Source organism: Anolis carolinensis, unplaced genomic scaffold (assembly GCF_035594765.1).
Source record: "Anolis carolinensis isolate JA03-04 unplaced genomic scaffold, rAnoCar3.1.pri scaffold_14, whole genome shotgun sequence".
NCBI lineage: Eukaryota > Metazoa > Chordata > Lepidosauria > Squamata > Dactyloidae > Anolis > Anolis carolinensis.
The window spans coordinates 7,834,106-7,852,905 of NW_026943825.1; the positions used below are offsets into that span (position 1 = coordinate 7,834,106).

The 18,800-nt window shown below is 41.5% G+C and overlaps 2 protein-coding genes across 2 annotated transcripts; one reads left to right on the top strand and one right to left on the bottom strand.

The window, feature by feature from the left end:
- Nucleotides 1-4,744: 4,744 nt before the first annotated feature.
- Nucleotides 4,745-12,556, top strand: lrrn4cl (LRRN4 C-terminal like). The gene is made up of 2 exons (XM_008124930.3): nucleotides 4,745-5,485; nucleotides 8,918-12,556. The coding sequence occupies exon 2, from the start codon at nucleotides 8,923-8,925 to the stop codon at nucleotides 9,763-9,765; it is 843 nt and encodes a 280-aa protein (XP_008123137.1). The 5' UTR covers nucleotides 4,745-5,485; nucleotides 8,918-8,922; the 3' UTR covers nucleotides 9,766-12,556.
- On the bottom strand, nucleotides 12,359-15,590 carry LOC103282290 (proton-coupled zinc antiporter SLC30A1). Its single transcript, XM_008124931.3, has 2 exons — nucleotides 14,589-15,590; nucleotides 12,359-13,256 (listed from the first exon to the last, which is right to left on the bottom strand). Exons 1-2 carry the CDS (start codon nucleotides 15,106-15,108, stop codon nucleotides 12,595-12,597), a joined length of 1,182 nt encoding a protein of 393 aa, XP_008123138.2. The 5' UTR covers nucleotides 15,109-15,590; the 3' UTR covers nucleotides 12,359-12,594.
- Between the last annotated feature and the right edge of the window lie 3,210 nt (nucleotides 15,591-18,800).

An 18,800-nucleotide genomic window follows, 5' to 3' on the forward strand; every position in this document is an offset into this window, starting at 1 on the left:
TGTCTCTGTAAGCATTATTTATTTATTTGGTGTCAAAAGCATTGCATAATAAATAAGTTTAAAAGTGATGAAAGAAAGGAATCACAAGCAACTAGAGCTGACAGAGGGGAGCTCACCTGACTTGAGGACATACTGCAAGTCGCTTCTAGTATGTGAGAGAGAATTGGCCGTCTATAGAGATGTTGCCCAGATGTGCAACCGTCCTGCTGGGAGGCTTCTCTCATGTCCCTGTGTGGGAAGCTAGAGCTGACAGACGGGAGCTCACCTGACTTGGGAACATACTGCAAGTCGCTTCTGGTGTGAGAGAATTGGCCGTCTATAGAGACGTTGCCTGGATGTGTGAAAGGAAGAACTCTAGTCTGTTAGAGGCAAGTGATTAGCATTGAATGCCCTTGCAGCTTCAAAGCCTGGCTGCTTCCGGGAGAGAAGGAGAGATAAAAGGGATTCACAGATACTGGATGTGCTGTCAAAGGCTGGCATAACCCCACTTGCCTAGTTTCCAACAGACCTCACAACCTCTGAGGATGCCTGCCACAGATGTGGGCAGGAGAGAATGCTTCAGACAGCCCGGAAAACTCACAGCAACCCAGTGAAGAAGAGCGACGGGAGGCCAGTAACGTATGAACCTGCTGAGTCAGAAAACAGTGACCATGACTCCGCACAAGAGGGTTGAATCAAAAAATATGTAATATATTTTTGTTGGAATTTATGCCTCACTTCCTGCCTTTAGAAATTACTTAACTTTCCCAGACTTTTGAGTCAACCCTCCGGGACCCACCCTTGGTATTTTGGCAACTTTAATTGAAGAAACCTGGTTTTAATTATGTCTTTCAAAAAAAAAAAAGAGTACATTCTTTTTAACACACTGAATCCTTTAAAATGAGAGACAGATATTTTTGTAAGAAGTTGGCTCAACTGGGAATAAAATAAATTTGGAATCTGGGGCAATATATCTATATATATAAAAGAGTGATGGCATCACGGCAATTCACAAAATCATATAATCCAGTTCTGAGCAGATAATATAAGATTAGAAATATACAGTAGAGTCTCACTTATCCAACGTAAACAGGCCGGCAGGATAAGTGAATATGTTGGATAATAAGAAGGGATTCAGGAAAAGCCAATTAAACATCAAATTAGGTAATCGTTATACAAATTAAGCACCAAAACATCATATTATACAACAAACTAGCTGTGCCCGGCCATGCGTTGCTGTGGCGAAGTCTGGTGGTCTGGGAAATAAAGTATTGAGGAATTGGTGGTAGTTAAGGTCAAGGGTCAAGGTTTTCCCCTGACGTTAAGTCCAGTCGTGTCTGACTCTGGAGGTTGCTGCTCATCTCCATTTCTAAGCCGAAGAGCCGGCGTTGTCCGTAGACTCCTCCAAGGTCATGTGGGATGACTACATGGAGCGGCGTTACCTTCCCACCGGAGCAGTACCTATTGATGCACTCACATTTACATGTTTTTGAACTTCTGGGTTGGTAGAAGCTGGGGCTAACAGTGGGGGCTCTGTCAGTTCCCCCAATTCAAGAAAAAGTAGTTCCATGCGCAGTAATGCTATGTAGTATTTACAGTAGAGTCTCACTTATCCAACACTCGCTTATCCAACGTTCTGGATTATCCAACGCATTTTTGTAGTCAATGCTTTCAATATATCGTGATATTTTGGTGCTAAATTCATAAATACAGTAATTACTATATAGCATTACTGTGTACTGAACTACTTTTTCTGACAAATTTGTTGTCTAACATGATGTTTTGGTGCTTAATTTGTAAAATCATAACTTAATTTGATGTTTAATAGGGTTATCCTTAATTCCTCATTATCCAACATATTCGCTTATCCAACGTTCTGCCAGCCCGTTTATGTTGGATAAGTGAGACTCTACTGTACTGTATTTACAAATTTACCACTAAAATATCACAATGAATTTAAAACACTGACTACAAAAACATTGATTATGAAAAAGCAGACTGCGTTGGATAATCCAGAACATTGTATAAGCGAATGTTGGATAAGTGAGATTCTTCTTTAATATAAAATAATTACTGGGATAGAATAATGCAGAACAATATAATCTCTAAAACCAGGACAGTAAATAAACAGGAGAATTCCACACAGGAAACAATCAGGGCCAGCTAACACCTCCCAACAAAGTATTCCCATCATCAAAGTCTGGCAAATCCTGTTTTCTCAGGGCCACAGACAGTAGAAGCACATAAAATATCGCAAACAACACCACTCTGAAAACAAGGGAATTCCAAACAGGAAAGAATCAGGGCCAGCTAACACCTCCCAACAAAGTATTCCCATCATCAAAGTCTGGAAAATCCTCTGTTTTCTCAGGGCCACAGACAGTAGAAGCACATAAAATATCGCAAACAACACCACTCTGAAAACAAGGGAATTCCAGACAGGAAACAATCAAGGCCAGCTAACACCTCCCAACAAAAAATTCACTCAGGGAGGAAACAGCCAGGCTTTAAAGCTGCAAGGCCATTACATCCTAATCATTTTTCCTAATTGCAGCATTCATACTTGCCTCCAACAAACAAAAAAACCCAATCAGAAATATTGTATATTCACAACCTTTAGGAAATAATATCCCCTGATGGCGCAGCGTGTTAAAGCGCTGAGCTGCTGAACTTCTGGACCGAAAGGCCACAGGTTTGAATTGGGGGAGCGGAGAGAGTCCCCACTGTTAGCCCCAGCTTCTGCCAACCCAGAAGTTCGAAAACATGCAAATGTGAGTGCATCAATAGGTACTGCTCCGGCGGGAAGGTAACGCCGCTCCATGTAGTCATCCCACATGACCTTGGAGGAGTCTACGGACAACGCCGGCTCTTCGGCTTAGAAATGGAGATGAGCAGCAACCTCCAGAGTCAGACACGACTGGACTTAATGTCTGGGGAAAACCTTTACCCTTGACCTTAACTACCACCAATTCCTCAATACTTTATTTCCCAGACCACCATTCTTCGCCACAGCAACGCGTGGCCGGGCACAGCTAGTATGTATGTATGTATGTATGTGTGTATGTATGTATGTATGTGTATATATATATATATATATATATATATATATATATATATACACACACACACACACACACACACACATACATACATATATATCAAAATCAAATAACCCAGGCAACGCCGGATACCCACACTAGTGTATATGTGTGTGAGTATATATATATATATATATACATACACACACATATACAGTAGAGTCTCGCTTATCCAACATAAACGGGTCGGCAGAACGTTGGATAAGCAAATATGTTGGATAATAAGGAGAGATTAAAGAGAAGCCTATTAAACATCAAATTAGGTTATGGTTTTACAAGTTAAACACCAAAACATCATGTTATACAACCAATTTGACAGAAAAAGTAGTTCAATGCGCAGTAATGCTACGTAGTAATTACTGTATTTACAAATTTAGCACCCAAATATCACAATGTATTGAAAACATTGAGTACAAAAATGCGTTGGATAATCCAGAATGTTGGATAAGCGAATGTTGAATAAGTGAGATTCTACTGTACACATATATGTATGTGTGTGTTTGTATGTATATGTGTATATGTATATACACACATATATACATATAGAACTGTGAGGTTAGCTGGAGCTGGGGCTAACAGCGGGAGCTCACCCTGCTCCCCGGATTCGAACCGCCAACCTTTCGGTCTGCCAAGTTCTGCTACTTGCAGTACCTATTGATCTACTCACATGTGCATGTTTCGAAATGCGAGGTTGGCAGGAACTGGGGCTAACGGCAGGAGCTCACCCTGCTCCCCGGATTTGAACCTCTGACCTTTCAGTCTGCCAAGTTCAGCTACTTGCAGTACCTATTGATCTACTCACATTTGCATGTTTTCGAACTGCGAGGTTGGCCAGAGCTGGGGCTAACGGCGGGAGCTCACTCCGCTCCCCGGATCCGGACCACCAAACTTTCAGTCTGCCAAGTTCAGCTACTTGCAGTACCTAATGATCTACTCACATTTCGAACTGCAAGTTTGGCAGGAGCTGGGGCTAACGGCGGGAGCTCACCCAGCTCTCCGGATTCGAACCACTGACCTTTCGGTCTGCCAAGTTCAGCTACTTGCAGTACCTATTGATCTACTCACATTTGCATGTTTTCAAACTGCAAGGTTGGCAGGAGCTGGGGCTAACAGCGGGAGCTCACTCCACTCCCCGGATCCGGACCACCAAAATTTCAGTCTTCCAAGTTGAGCTATTTGCAGTACCTATTGATCTACTCACATTTGTATGTTTCCGAACTGCGAGGTTGGCAGGAGCTGGGGCTAACGGCAGGAGCTCACCCCGCTCCCCGGATCTGGACCACCAAACCTTCAGTCTTCCAAGTTGAGCTACTTGCAATACCTATTGATCTACTCACATTTGCATGTTTTCGAACTGCGAGGTTGGCAGGAGCTGAGGCTAACAGCGGGAGCTCACCCCGCTCCCTGGATTTGAACCACCGACCTTTCGGTCTGCCAAGTTCAGCTACTTGCAGTACCTATTGATCTTCTCACATTTGCATGTTTTCGAACCACCTACCTTTCGGTCTTGCAAGTTGAGCTACTTGCAGTACCTATTGATCAACTCACATTTGCATGTTTTCGAACCACCTACCTTTCGGTCTTCCAAGACGACCTACTTGCAGTACCTATTGATCTACTCACATTTGCATGTTTTCGAACTGCGAGGTTGGCAGGAGCTGGGGCTAACGGCGGGAGCTCACCCTGCTCCCCGGATTCGAACCTGGCAACCTTTTGGCAAGTTCAGCAGCTCAGCGGTTTACAACCATTGAAATAGAATTCAACATCAAAACAGATGAGAATGAGCATTAAAAACATCTTTAGTGAAAACGTGTCTGAGTACAAACAAATCTGAGTCAAAGTTGAGCAAGTTGCAGGAAACTGAGTAATCCGTTAATCCTGGACTCTCTTTCTCCTGCTTCTTGGATTTGTCTTGTTCTCGAAACTCATACAGAGACGCCTGGAATGTGAGCGCTGAGAGGCCGTCTCCAAAACAAGCTTTTTCTCGGCAAATACTTGGAAAGGGAGGGTCTGTCCCGAATAGTTTCCACTTCCTTGGCTGGAGTTGTGAATGGGACTGGGGGAGGCCGGGTTTGTAGATGGGTGAGGTCATGCTTTGAGTAGGAAAAACTATAAAAGTTCCTTCCGCAGCAACAGAAGGGCTCACAAGTGCGGGAAGGATCTGCTTCAGCCTTTCCATGGATGGTGTCTGTCCACCACCGCCCTCGGAAAAACAAATAGTTGAGTCAAAACAAGACTCGATGACCAAGCCGATGAAGGCATCTCTGGATCTCGCTGGCTTTTGGTGCTTCTAGTCTGGACCGAGAAGACGACACCGCCTCACAACACACTCAACACAACTTCAGCCTTGTCGCCTTTCTATTCTGGAGACCTCCTTTGACGTGGTGACATCTCCATCTGTCCATCAGGTGAGTGAAAAAAGTGTGTCTACCCAGGGCTGTCCAAAGGTAATTTTCAAGTGTAGCCGAACAGAATTTTGGCACCCCCTCCCCAAACCAATCACTGAAGAATAAAAGCGAAAATGTTGGATAATAAGGAGGGATTAAGGAAAGAACAACACCCAAACCAATCACTGAAAAATAAAAGCGAAAATGTTGGATAATAATGCGGGATTAAGGAAAAGCCTAAATAAAGAGCTACACTCTGAAAACAGGGGAAATGTTTATGTTGAATTTTTTTATATATATTGTGGAATGATGTTTTAAATTGTAAGTCGCTCAGAGCACTCTGGTGGAGAGCGACTAATTAAGAAATAAAGTGAAGTGAAGAAATCCAGACAGGAAACAATCAGGGCCAGCTAACACCTCCCAACCAAGGATGCCCCCAGGGAGGAAGCAGCCAGGCTTTGAATCTGCAAGGCCATTAAATGCTAATCAAGCTGACCGATGGCAACATTCATGCTAGACTCTTTTTCTCCCACCCTGGACTTTCCACAGATATATAAACCCCACTTACCTAGCTTCCAACACAACTCAGAACTTCTGAGGATGCCTGCCATAGATGTGGGTGAAACGTCAGGAGAGAGTGCTTCTGGAGTATGGCCATACAGCCCAGAAAACATACAACAACCCTGTGATCCCGGCCATGAAAGCCTTCGACAACACAATAATAATAATTATTATAATTATTTGCCGATACATCACACAGTCCTAGACACTTGGGAAGTGTCCGACATGTGATCCAATACAACAGCCAGCAGAGTGACTGCTGTGGATGCATCTTGTTGTGTTTCAAATAATAATAATAATAATAATAATAATAATAATAATAATAATAATAAGCTCAATGGAGGCAACACCATCAAGGCCATAAACACCTGGGCCATACCTGTCATAAGATATACTGCTGGCATCATAAACTGGACACAATTTGGACCGAAAAACAAGAAACCTCATGACCATTCCTCATTCACTGCACCCTCGCAGTGATGTTGACCGGCTATATCTGCCTAGAAGATCAGGGGGCAGAGGACTCTTACAAGTCAAACAAGCAGTCAAAGAAGAAGAACATGCCCTGGCAGAAGATGTCAAGCAAAGGGAAGAACCTGCTTTGATTGAAGTCAAAAATCAGAAACTCCTCAAAGCACAGCAGACAAAAAACCAGTACAAGAAAACCGCACTACAAACTAGAGCTGACAGCTGGCACAACAAAACATTGCATGGAAAGTTCCTTGACAAAACTGAAGGAAAATCTGACAAGGAGAAGACCTGGCTCTGGCTCACAAATGGGACCCTGAAGAAGGAGACAGAAGGCCTGATCCTTGCAGCCCAGGAGCAAGACATCAGGACAAAGGCAATTCAGGCCAAGATCGAAAAATCAGCTGATGACCCAAAATGCAGACTCTGCAAGGAAGCTGATGAAACCATTGATCATCTCCTCAGCTGCTGTAAGAAAATTGCACAGACTGACTACAAACAGAGGCACAACTGTGTGGCCCAAATGATTCATTGGAATCATAGAATCATAGAATCATAGAATAGTAGAGTTGGAAGAGACCACATGGGCCATCTAGTCCAACCCCCTGCTAAGAAGCAGGAAATTGCATTCAAAGCACCCCCGACAGATGGCCATCCAGCCTCTGCTTAAAAGCCTCCAAGGAAGGAGCCTCCACCACGGCCCCGGGGAGAGAGTTCCACTGTCGAACAGCCCTTCTCACAGTGAGGAAGTTCTTCCTGATGTTCAGGTGGAATCTCCTTTCCTGTAGTTTGAAGCCATTGTTCCGCGTCCTAGTCTGCAGGGCAGCAGAAAACAAGCTTGCTCCCTCCTGCCTATGACTTCCCTTCACATATTTGTACATGGCTATCATGTCTCCTCTCAGCCTTCTCTTCTGCAGGCTAAACATGCCCAGCTCTTTAAGCCGCTCCTCGTAGGGCTTGTTCTCCAGACCCTTAATCATTTTAGTCGCCCTCCTCTGGACGCTTTCCAGCTTGTCAACATCTCCCTTCAACTGTGGTGCCCAAAATTGGACGCAGTGTGATTCCAGGTGTGGTCTGACCAAGGCAGAATAGAGGGGAGCAGGACTTCCCTGGATCTAGACGCTATTCCCCTATTGATGCAGGACAGAATCCCGTTGGCTTTTTTAGCAGCCGCATCACAAAAAAAGCCAATGGAACTTATGCCTCAAGTTCCACCTGCCAGCAGAAAAGAACTCGTGGGATCACGAACCTGCAAAAGTATTGGAAAATGAGCACACAAAGATACTGTGGGATACTGTGGAATCCAGACTGATTCTGGAACACAACACACCAGACATCACAGTTGTGGAAAAGAAAATGGTTTGGATCACTGATGTCGCCATCCCAGGTGACAGTCGCATTGACAAAAAACAACAGGAAAATCTCAGGACCTCAAGATTGAACTTCAAAGACTCTGGCAGAAACCAGTGCAGGTGGTCCCGGTGGTGATGGGCACACTGGGTGCCGTGCCAAAAGATCTCAGCCGGCATTTGGAAACAATAGACATTGACAAAATTATGATCTGCCAACTGCAAAAGGCCACCCTACTGGGATCTGCATGCATCCTCCGAAAATACATCACACAGTCCTAGACACTTGGGAAGTGTTCGACTTGTGATTTTGTGATACGAAATCCAGCATATCTATCTTGTTTGCTGTTTCATAATAAAATAATAATAATAATAATAATAATAATAATAATAATAATAATAATAATAAGTGTCGGACGTGTGATCCAATACAGCAGCCAGCAGAGTGTCTGCTGTGGACTCATCTTGTTATGTTTCAAATAATAATAATAATAATAATAATAATAATAATAATAATAATAATAATAATACATCACACAGTCCTAGACACTTGGGAAGTGTTTGACTTGTGATTTTGTGATACGAAATCCAGCATATCTATCTTGTTTGCTGTGTCATAATAAAATAATAATAATAATAATAATAATAATAATAATAATAATAATAATAATAATAAGTGTCGGACGTGTGATCCAATACAGCAGCCAGCAGAGTGTCTGCTGTGGACTCATCTTGTTATGTTTCAAATAATAATAATAATAATAATAATAATAATAATAATAATAATACATCACACAGTCCTAGACACTTGGGAAGTGTTCGGCTTGTGATTTTGTGATACGAAATCCAGCATATCTATCTTGTTTGTTGAGTCATAATAAAATAATATTTTTGCTTATCCAACGCTTTTATTTTTCAGTGATTGGTTTGGGGAGGGCGCCAAAATTCTGTTCGCCTACACTTGAAAATTACCTAGGGCCGGTTTTGCCTTTACTAAGTCTATCGTAAGATTCATTCTTCTTTTTCTCCTGAACTTTAATCCATCCAAGCATTTCTCTCATTCCTTCGTCAACAGGAGTGATGTCCATCCCGGCATCGCTGTTCCTGGTGGTGGTTTGGACCGTCTACCCCCGGGGCTCGTCCCCCACCAGCATGGGACACCCTCTGCCCACTCCGCTCAAGGAGAACCACGTCTTCCCTTCGGCCCCAGCACCGCATGGAGAAGAGGCCTCCATGTCTACACCGCTCAAGGTGTATCTGGATGACGACTACGACTACGACGATGACAACGTCCAGACCGAACGGGTCCCATCCCCGATGCCTCCGCGCTGCAACTACAGCCACTGCCACCACCTCCAAGTCCCGTGCGCCGAGTTGAGCAAGGCCAGCCGGTGCTTGTGCCCGGGGATCACGGGCCCGTTGGTGGCCCCGGAGGCCCCCCGCTTGCAGACCGTCCACGTCAGCGAAGCCGGGGCCAGCTTGCATTGGTGTGCCCCGTCTTCCATCGTGGAAGCCTACCAGTTGCAGTACCAACTAATCGGCGACAACGACGACGTCCACGTCGGACCCGCTCTTGGCAGCACTTTCCGCATGGCGTCCATTTCGGGTTTGTTGCCCAACCGGGAGTATCTCTTCTGTGTGGTGGCTTTTAACCTGGTTGGCGCCAGCCCGACCGACGACGGCTTCCAGGAACGTGGACCATGTCGTCTCGTCCGGACTCCTTCCCGACAGACGTCCTACGCTTACGTCGCCGTCGGCGTGGCTTGCACCCTCATCGTCGCGGTCGTCTCCGTCTTGGCTTGGTATTTTTGCCACCGCAGGAGGAAATATTCTCACCACGGCTCGTTGCACAACATCCTGGACGGCGGGTTGGGTATCACCGGGGCAGCCAACAGCTCTTTCCAAAGCGAGGAGCAGCTGTGAAAGGACCCGCTTGTGGTTTTCTTGAGACTCAATTCTCAAGGCTGGATGGTAATCTGCCATGGAGATGGTACCAACCAGTCTAACAGCTGAGTTACCTGTGTGCCATTACATCAGAGGTTCTCCACTTTCCTAATGCTGCGACCCCTTGATATGGTTCCTCATGTTGTAGTGACCCCCAACCATAAATTTATTTTACGGTTTTTCAGTCTAACAGCTGAGTTACCTGTGTGCCATTACACCAGTGGTTCTTAACCTTCCTCTACTGAAGAAATTCCAGGAAGCAGGTCGAGTCTAAACTCTTTCAAGAAAACCAACTATATGTTGTATACGTTTTCTAGGTATCATTTTGTATTTTCAATCTTGAAGACATCTTGTTTATGGCTTTGAACCCTTGATACGGTTCCTCATGTTGTGTTGACCCCCAACCATAAAATTATTTTATGGTTTTTCAGTCTAACAGCTGAGTTACCTGTGTGCTATTACATCAGTGGTTCTCCACCTTCCTAATGCCGTGACCCCTTCGCACGGTTCCTCATGTTGTGGTGACCCCCAACCATACATTTATTTTACGGTTTTTCAGTCTAATAGCTGAGTTACCCGTGTGCCATTACATCAGTGCTTCTCAACCTTCCTTCATCAGTGCTTCTCAACCCCTTGGCTCAGTTCCTCATGTTGTGGTGACCCCATCCATAAAATTATTTTATGTTTTTCAGTCTAACAGCTGAGTTACCTGTGTGCCATTACATTAGTGGTTCTTAATCTTCCTAATGCCACGACCCCTTGATACGGTTCCTCATGTTGTGGTGACCCCCAACCATAAAATTATTTTAGGGTTTTTCAGTCTAACAGCTGAGTTACCTGTGTGCCATTACATATGTGATGACCCCCAACCATGAAATTATTTTACGGTTTTCAGTCTAACAGCTGAGTTACCCGTGTGCCATTACATCAGTGCTTCTCAACCTTCCTAATGCCATGACCCCTTGACACAGTTCCTCATGCTGTGCTGACCCCCTACCCTAAAATTGTTTTCGTTTCTACTTCACAACTGTCATTTTGCTCCCGTCATGAATTGCAAATCGTAAATATCCGATAAATATCCGAATTGCAAATCGTAAATATTCGATATGTGGGATGTATTTATTATTTATTTTCATTCACTGGGCCAAATTTGGCACAAATACGCCCAAATTAGAATACTGGCGGGGTTGGGTGGGGGGTTGATTTTGTCATTTGGGAGTTGTAGTTGCTGGGATTTATAGTTCACCTACAATCAAAGAGCATTCTGAACTCTACCAACGATGAAATCGAACCAATCTTTTACAACCAGAACTCCCATGACTAAGACAGAAATACTGGAAGGATGTGGTGGACATTCGCCTTGAGTTTGGGAGTTGTAGTTCATCTGACTCCAAACAATGATGGATCTGGACCAAACTTGGCATGGATACTCAATATGCCCAAATGTGGACACTGGTGGAGTTTGGGGAAAATAGACCTTGGCATTTGGGAGTTGTAGTTGCTGGGATTTATAGTTCACTTACAATCAAAAGTAAAGTTTCCCCCTTAACATTAAGTCCAGTCTCCATGTCTAAGTTGAAGTCATTGTCCATAGACACCTCCAAGGTCATGTGGCCACTGGCATGACTGCATGGAGTGCCATTACCTTCCCACCAGAGCAGTATCTATTGATCTACTCACATTGGCATGTTTTCGAACTGCTAGGTTGGCAGAAGCTGGGGCTAACAGCGGGTGCTCACTCCGCTCCCCGTATTCAAGTTACCGACCTGTCAGTCTGCAAGTTTAGCAGCTTAGCCACCAAGGAAAGACCGTTACCTTCCCACCGGAGCGGTACCTATTGATCTACTCACATTGGCATGTTTTCGAACTCCTAGGTTGGCAGAAACTGGGGCTAACAGCGGGTGCTCACTCCGCTCCCTGGATTCAAACCGCCGATCTGTCAGTCTGCAAGTTCAGCAGCTTAGCCACCAAGGAAAGACCGTTACCTTCTCACCAAAGCGGTACCTATTGATCTACTCACATTGGCATGTTTTCGAACTCCTAGGTTGGCAGAAACTGGGGCTAACAGCGGGTGCTCACTCCGCTCCCTGGATTCAAACCGCCGATCTGTCAGTCTGCAAGTTCAGCAGCTTAGCCACCAAGGAAAGACTGTTACCTTCCCACCGGAGCGGTACCTATTGATCTACTCACATTGGCATGTTTTCGAACTCCTAGGTTGGCAGAAGCTGGGGCTAACAGCGGGTGCTCACTCCGCTCCCCGTGTTCAAACCGCCGACCTGTCAGTCCGCAAGTTCAGCAGCTTAGCCACCAAGGAAAGACCGTTACCTTCTCACCAAAGCGGTACCTATTGATCTACTCACATTGGCATGTTTTCGAACTCCTAGGTTGGCAGAAACTGGGGCTAACAGCGGGTGCTCACTCCGCTCCCTGTGTTCAAACCGCCGACCTGTCAGTCCGCAAGTTCAGCAGCTTAGCCACCAAGGAAAGACCGTTACCTTCCCACCGGAGCGGTAGCTATTGATCTACTCACATTAATTAATATATGGAACAAAAATAAAACCCCGAACTATGATTGTGTGATCAAGTATTTGCTTTGGTTTCCTACCAAACTTTAATGAGCTCTGAAATAGGGCAGCGTTCTCACTCACAAACGGAGTTTCTGTTGGCCGTCAGCCCAGGCTGGGGTCATAAACAGGCCGCCGAGCTGCGATCTGAAATTTTTTTTTCCCAGATAGGGTTGGGAACACAAATAAAAATTACTATATCTTGATGCAGTCCTTTCTCTCTTTGTTTCGCACCCTGCCGTGCTCACACGGTTGTTTCATATTCTGTGACTTCCGCAGGACAAGAGTCCAGACGCTTCTTAAATTGGGTCGCGTCGCGTTGTCCGTCCGAGCCAGGGCCGAGATGCGGCTGCACCGTGGTGGCGTGGATCCCGTGTTCGCCGAAGACCCGCTGCACGTTGTCGATGACGGCTCGGCACCGGGTCACGTCGAGGCAGCACACGTGGGCGGTGGCGACCAAGCCGGCGGGACCGTCCAGCTGCCAGACGTGGAAGTCTCTCAGGGCCGTCACGCCTTGGGTGTCACGCAAGTGCCGCTCCAGCTCACGGAGGTCCAACCGGTCTGGCACGGCTTGCAGGAGAACCAAGGAGGAACTACGTAAAGTTGGCCACGCAAAGAGCAAGAGGGTGATCGCGACAGCGACGGCGAGCCCAGGATCCAGGTAACGGAGCCAACACGACACAACTGAACACGCAGGACAGTCGTTGAGGCACGCTGAACGATCCACACACGGAGTCCGTTGTAGCAGCAAGTGGTACGTCACGGAGTAGAGGAAGACAGCCATCGGACCCAAGCAGGCCGCCATCCCGTCAAGAAGAAGTCGCCCGGCTTTCTTTGCAAACTCAACAGGACCGAGCTCGGCCGCCCAGGACTTTCCGCTGCCCGAGGATCCGTTCTGCAACAGGTCTGCGGAGGAGGAAGGAAACAAAGAGCAACTCAGTTGTATGGCGATATTCTTACACATCGACATTGTGCGGAAGTAAAAGAGAGAATTCCAGGAGAGCAATAAAACAAGCCTTTTATTGTTATCACAGCTGATGATAAGGCAAAACAGCCATAGGCACCCACTTTAGTGGGTCCGTACAATGCAAATGGCCCTTGCCACATGTGCGTAGCAAACAAAGAATTTATACCTCTGGCTTATCTAAAATTGACCAATGGCTGAGGGTCTTCCTCACCTACCACACCTTTGGCTTATCTAAAATTGACCAATGGCTGAGGGTCTTCCTCACCTTCCACACCTTTGGCTTATCTAAAATTGACCAATGGCTGAGGGTTTTCCTCACCTTCCACACCTTTGGCTTATCTAAAATTGACCAATGGCTGAGGGTCTTCCTCACCTTTCACACCTTTGGCTTATCTAAAATTGACCAATGGCTGAGGGTCTTCCTCACCTTCCACACCTTTGGCTTATCTAAAATTGACCAATGGCTGAGGGTCTTCCTCACCTTCCACACCTCTGGCTTATCTAAAATTGACCAATGGCTGAGGGTCTTCCTCACCTTCCACACCTTTGGCTTATCTAAAATTGACCAATGGCTGAGGGTCTTCCTCACCTTCCACACCTCTGGCTTATCTAAAATTGACCGATGGCTGAGGGTTTTCCTCACCTTCCATACCTCTGGCTTATCTAAAATTGACCAATGGCTGAGGGTCTTCCTCACCTTCCACACCTCTGGCTTATCTAAAATTGACCAATGGCTGAGGGTCTTCCTCACCTTCCACACCTCTGGCTTATCTAAAATTGACCAATGGCTGAGGGTCTTCCTCACCTTCCACACCTACTTGGCATAAATGATACCTGTGACCTCACTTGTTTACTCCGAGGCACCTAATTTTATCACAAAAAACTGGGAAAATATTGACTCCAGTATAAGCCGAGGGTGGTAAATTTCAGAAATAAAAATAGATACCAATAAAATTACATTAATTGACGCATTGGTAGGTTAAATGTTTTTGAATATTTACATCAAGCTCAAATTTAAGATAAGACTCTCCAACACTGATCCAATCAATATTCTCATCTTCTTCTTCAATGTAAATGTCCTTATGTATCCTTTTAATAATAATACAGGGAAATAATACATGTAATAATAATAATAATAATAAATACAGGAAAATAATACATGTAATAATAAATAGAGTAGAATAATAAATTACATTCAATATATGGTTGATACACCTTCATCATTATAAATGCATGCAATAACATGAATATCGTTAAAGTCTATAACGTACCTTCCATCTCCTGGGTGCAACCATCTCCTTGGGCGAGTCTCCTCCTTCTGCGACAGGGCTTCAGACCCACATCTTGGAAATGCCTCTTGTTCAGGCACGCTCGGACCAGGTGGACAAGGATGCCCATGGCCCCCACGCCCATCAGGACCACGGTGTGCTCGGTGAGCCGTGGTGCCACCACCCTGAGGACCGCTTCAGGGACGAGCGCCAAGCACAAGGAGCTTTGGAACATGGAGCTGAGCAGCGTGCCCAGGACTCGCACCCGGGCCCCTCCGAAGGAGTCCCGTTGGACGAGGCCCCGTCCGGAGGACACGTAGGAGTCGGCCAAGGCCACCGCCAGGCCCAGGGCTCCCCCCAAGGTGTGGAAAGCGGAGGAGAGCAGCAGCAGGGACCCCGTCGCCCGACTGGCCACGATCTCCGCCAAGAAGAAAGCCAACAAGACGCAAAGCTGGACCACGACGGTCAAGCGAGTGACCCCATCCACAACTGAGCGGGGCTTCTTTCGTAGGTGGGCTCCCATCTGGACTTTCTCTGTCTCCGTCTCATTCACTTATTTATCTCCATCTGCTACATCGGACTAGTCTCCAATTACATCCTAAGATGGGTTGCTTTAAGTCCATCGCTTTCTCCATTCCGGCCACTTCGATTCGTTCGGTTTTGTTGTGTTGTTTATTTGTTTCTGGACTTGTCTGAAGTTTTTTTTTATTTTTTGCACTCGAAGCCGGCCCTGCGCACTGCCACTTGGGCTCCTTTAAAGCGGCAGCTCCGTTGCTTGGCTCCATGCCCGGGCTCCAGCCAGCTGCAGAAAAAAGGACATCATTATGCATCTAATTACCCTCTTTACACAATAGGAGACGAAAAAATTTCCTAGGCCGAAAGTTCACACGAGGCCAAACTCAAGAGATTTATTCCCCATGCACTTCAAACTCTGCCGAGGAGCCCCAAACTTCTTAAAAAATGCCTATCTAGGCTAAAATGCCATGCTAATTTTACACACACACACACATATATATAATATACAATAATTTATAAATATATAATATATTGTATATACTTATAATATTGATAATAATATTACAGTAGAGTCTCATTTATCCAACATAAACGGGCCAGCAGAATGTTGGATAAGCGAATATGTTGGATAATAAGGAGGGATTAAGGAAAAGCCTATTAAACATCAAATTAGTTTATGATTTTACAAATTAAGCACCAAATCATCATGTTATACAACAAATTTGACAGAAAAAGTAGTTCAATATGCAGTAATGCTATGTAGTAATTACTGTATTTACGAATTTAGTACCAAAATATCATGATGTCTTGAAAACATTGTCTACAAAAATGCGTTGGATAATCCAGAATGTTGGATAAGCGAGTGTTGGATAAGTGAGACTCTACTGTACAATGTAATACAATATTATACCAATAATAATATAATATAATAATATTAATTATATATAATATATTAAATGTAATATTACTAATAATATTACCATATAATGATATAGTACAATATAGTAATTTAATGCTTATATTGTGCTATGCTCATAATATATTGTATGTATATTTGATTTGTAAGCCGCTCTGAGTCCCGAGATATAAATGTAGTCAATAAATAAATAATAAAACGAGAGGATTGTATTTATTATTATTATTATTATTATTATTATTATTATTATTATTACATTACAGTACTACATTTATTCCCCACCCTCTCTCAGAGCGGCTTACAAGTTATATGGACATACAATATATTATATCATTAGCATAGCACAATATAAGCATTATATATTACTATATACATTATATATTACTATATACATTATATATTACTATACCACTCTACTGTAATATTATTAGTAATATTGCATTTAAGATATAGTATTGTATTATTATTAGTATTATATTGCATTACATTATAATATTAGTATCAATATTATATGTACCGTATATACTCGAGTATAAGCCGACCCGAATATAAGCCGAGGCACCTAATTTTACCACAAAAAACTGGGAAAACATTGACTCCAATATAAGCCAAGAGACCAATAAAATTACATTAATTGAGGCCTCAGTAGTTTAAATGTTTTTGAATATTTACATCAAGCTCTAATTTGAGGTATGACTGTTCAACTCTGATTAAATCATTATTCTCATCTTCTTCAATGTAAATGTGCTTATGTATCCTTTTAATAATCATAGAGTGAAATAATAAATGTAATAATAATAATCATAAATGCAGTAAAATAATAAACGTAATAATAAATAGAGTAAAATAATAAATGTATTAATAATAATAATAATAGAGTAAAATAAATGTAAAAGTAACAATAATAGAGTAAAATAATAAATGTAATAATAATAATTAATAAAATAATAAATGTAACGATACCAATAATAATAGAGAAAAATAATAAATATACCATATATACTTGAGTATAAGCCGACCTGAAGATAAGCCCACCAGGACCCTCACCCGAGTATAAGCTGAGGAGGGGTTTTTTTCAGTCCTAAAAAAGGGCTGAAAACTAGGTTTATACTCGAGTATATACAGTAAGCATTATATATATTACCATATTGTACTATACCACTCTACTGTAATATTATTAGTAATATTACATTTAATATATAATATATAATATTTAATAATATTTAATATATAATATATATAATATATAATATTGTATTATTATTAGTATTATAATGCATTACATTATAATATTAGTATCAATATTATATGTATATATGTATGTGTATATATATATATATATATATATATATATATATGCATATACATATATACATTATATACGTATATATTATAAGCATAGAACAATATAGGCATTATAATTACTATATTGTACTATACCACTCTAGCGTAATATTATTAGTAATATTACATTTAATATATAATATATAATATTGTATTATTATTCGTATTATGTTGCTTTACATTATAATATTAGTATCAATATTATATGTATATATGTATATACATATACACATTATATACATATGTATAATATATACATATATGTATATATTATAAGCATTGAACAATATAGGCGTTATAGATTACTATATTGTACTATACCACTCTAGTGTAATATTATTAGTAATATTACATTTAATATATAACATATAATATTGTATTTTTTATTAGTCTTATATTGCATTACATTATAATATTAGTATCAATATTATATGTATATATTACAAGCATAGAACAATATAGGGGTTATAATTACTATATTGGACTATACCTCTCGACTGTAATATTATTAGTAATATTACATTTAATATATAATATTGTATTAGTATTAGTATTATATTGCATTACATTATAATAGTATCAATATTATATGTATATATTACAAGCATAGAACAATATAGGCATTATAATTACTATATTCTACTATACCACTCTACTGTAATATTATTAGTAATATTACATTTACTATATAATATATAATATTGGATTATTAGTAGTATTATATTGCATTACATTATAATATTTGTATCAATATTATATGTATATATTACAAGCATAGAACAATATAGGCGTTATAATTACTATATTGTACTATACCTCTCGACTGTAATATTATTAGTAATATTACATTTAATATATAATATTGTATTAGTATTAGTATTATATTGCATTACATTATAATATTAGTATCAATATTATATGTATATTGTACAAGCATAGAACAATATAGGCATTATAATTACTATATTGTACTATACCTCTCGACTGTAATATTATTAGTAATATTACATTTAATATATAATATTGTATTATGATTAGTATCATATTGCATTACATTATAATATTAGTATCAATATTATATGTATATATTACAAGCATAGAACAATATAGGCATTATAATTACTATATTCTACTATACCACTCTACTGTAATATTATTAGTAATATTACATTTACTATATAATATATAATATTGGATTATTAGTAGTATTATATTGCATTACATTATAATATTTGTATCAATATTATATGTATATATTACAAGCATAGAACAATATAGGCGTTATAATTACTATATTGTACTATACCTCTCGACTGTAATATTATTAGTAATATTACATTTAATATATAATATTGTATTATGATTAGTATTATATTGCATTACATTATAATATTAGTATCAATATTATATGTATATAGTACAAGCATAGAACAATATAG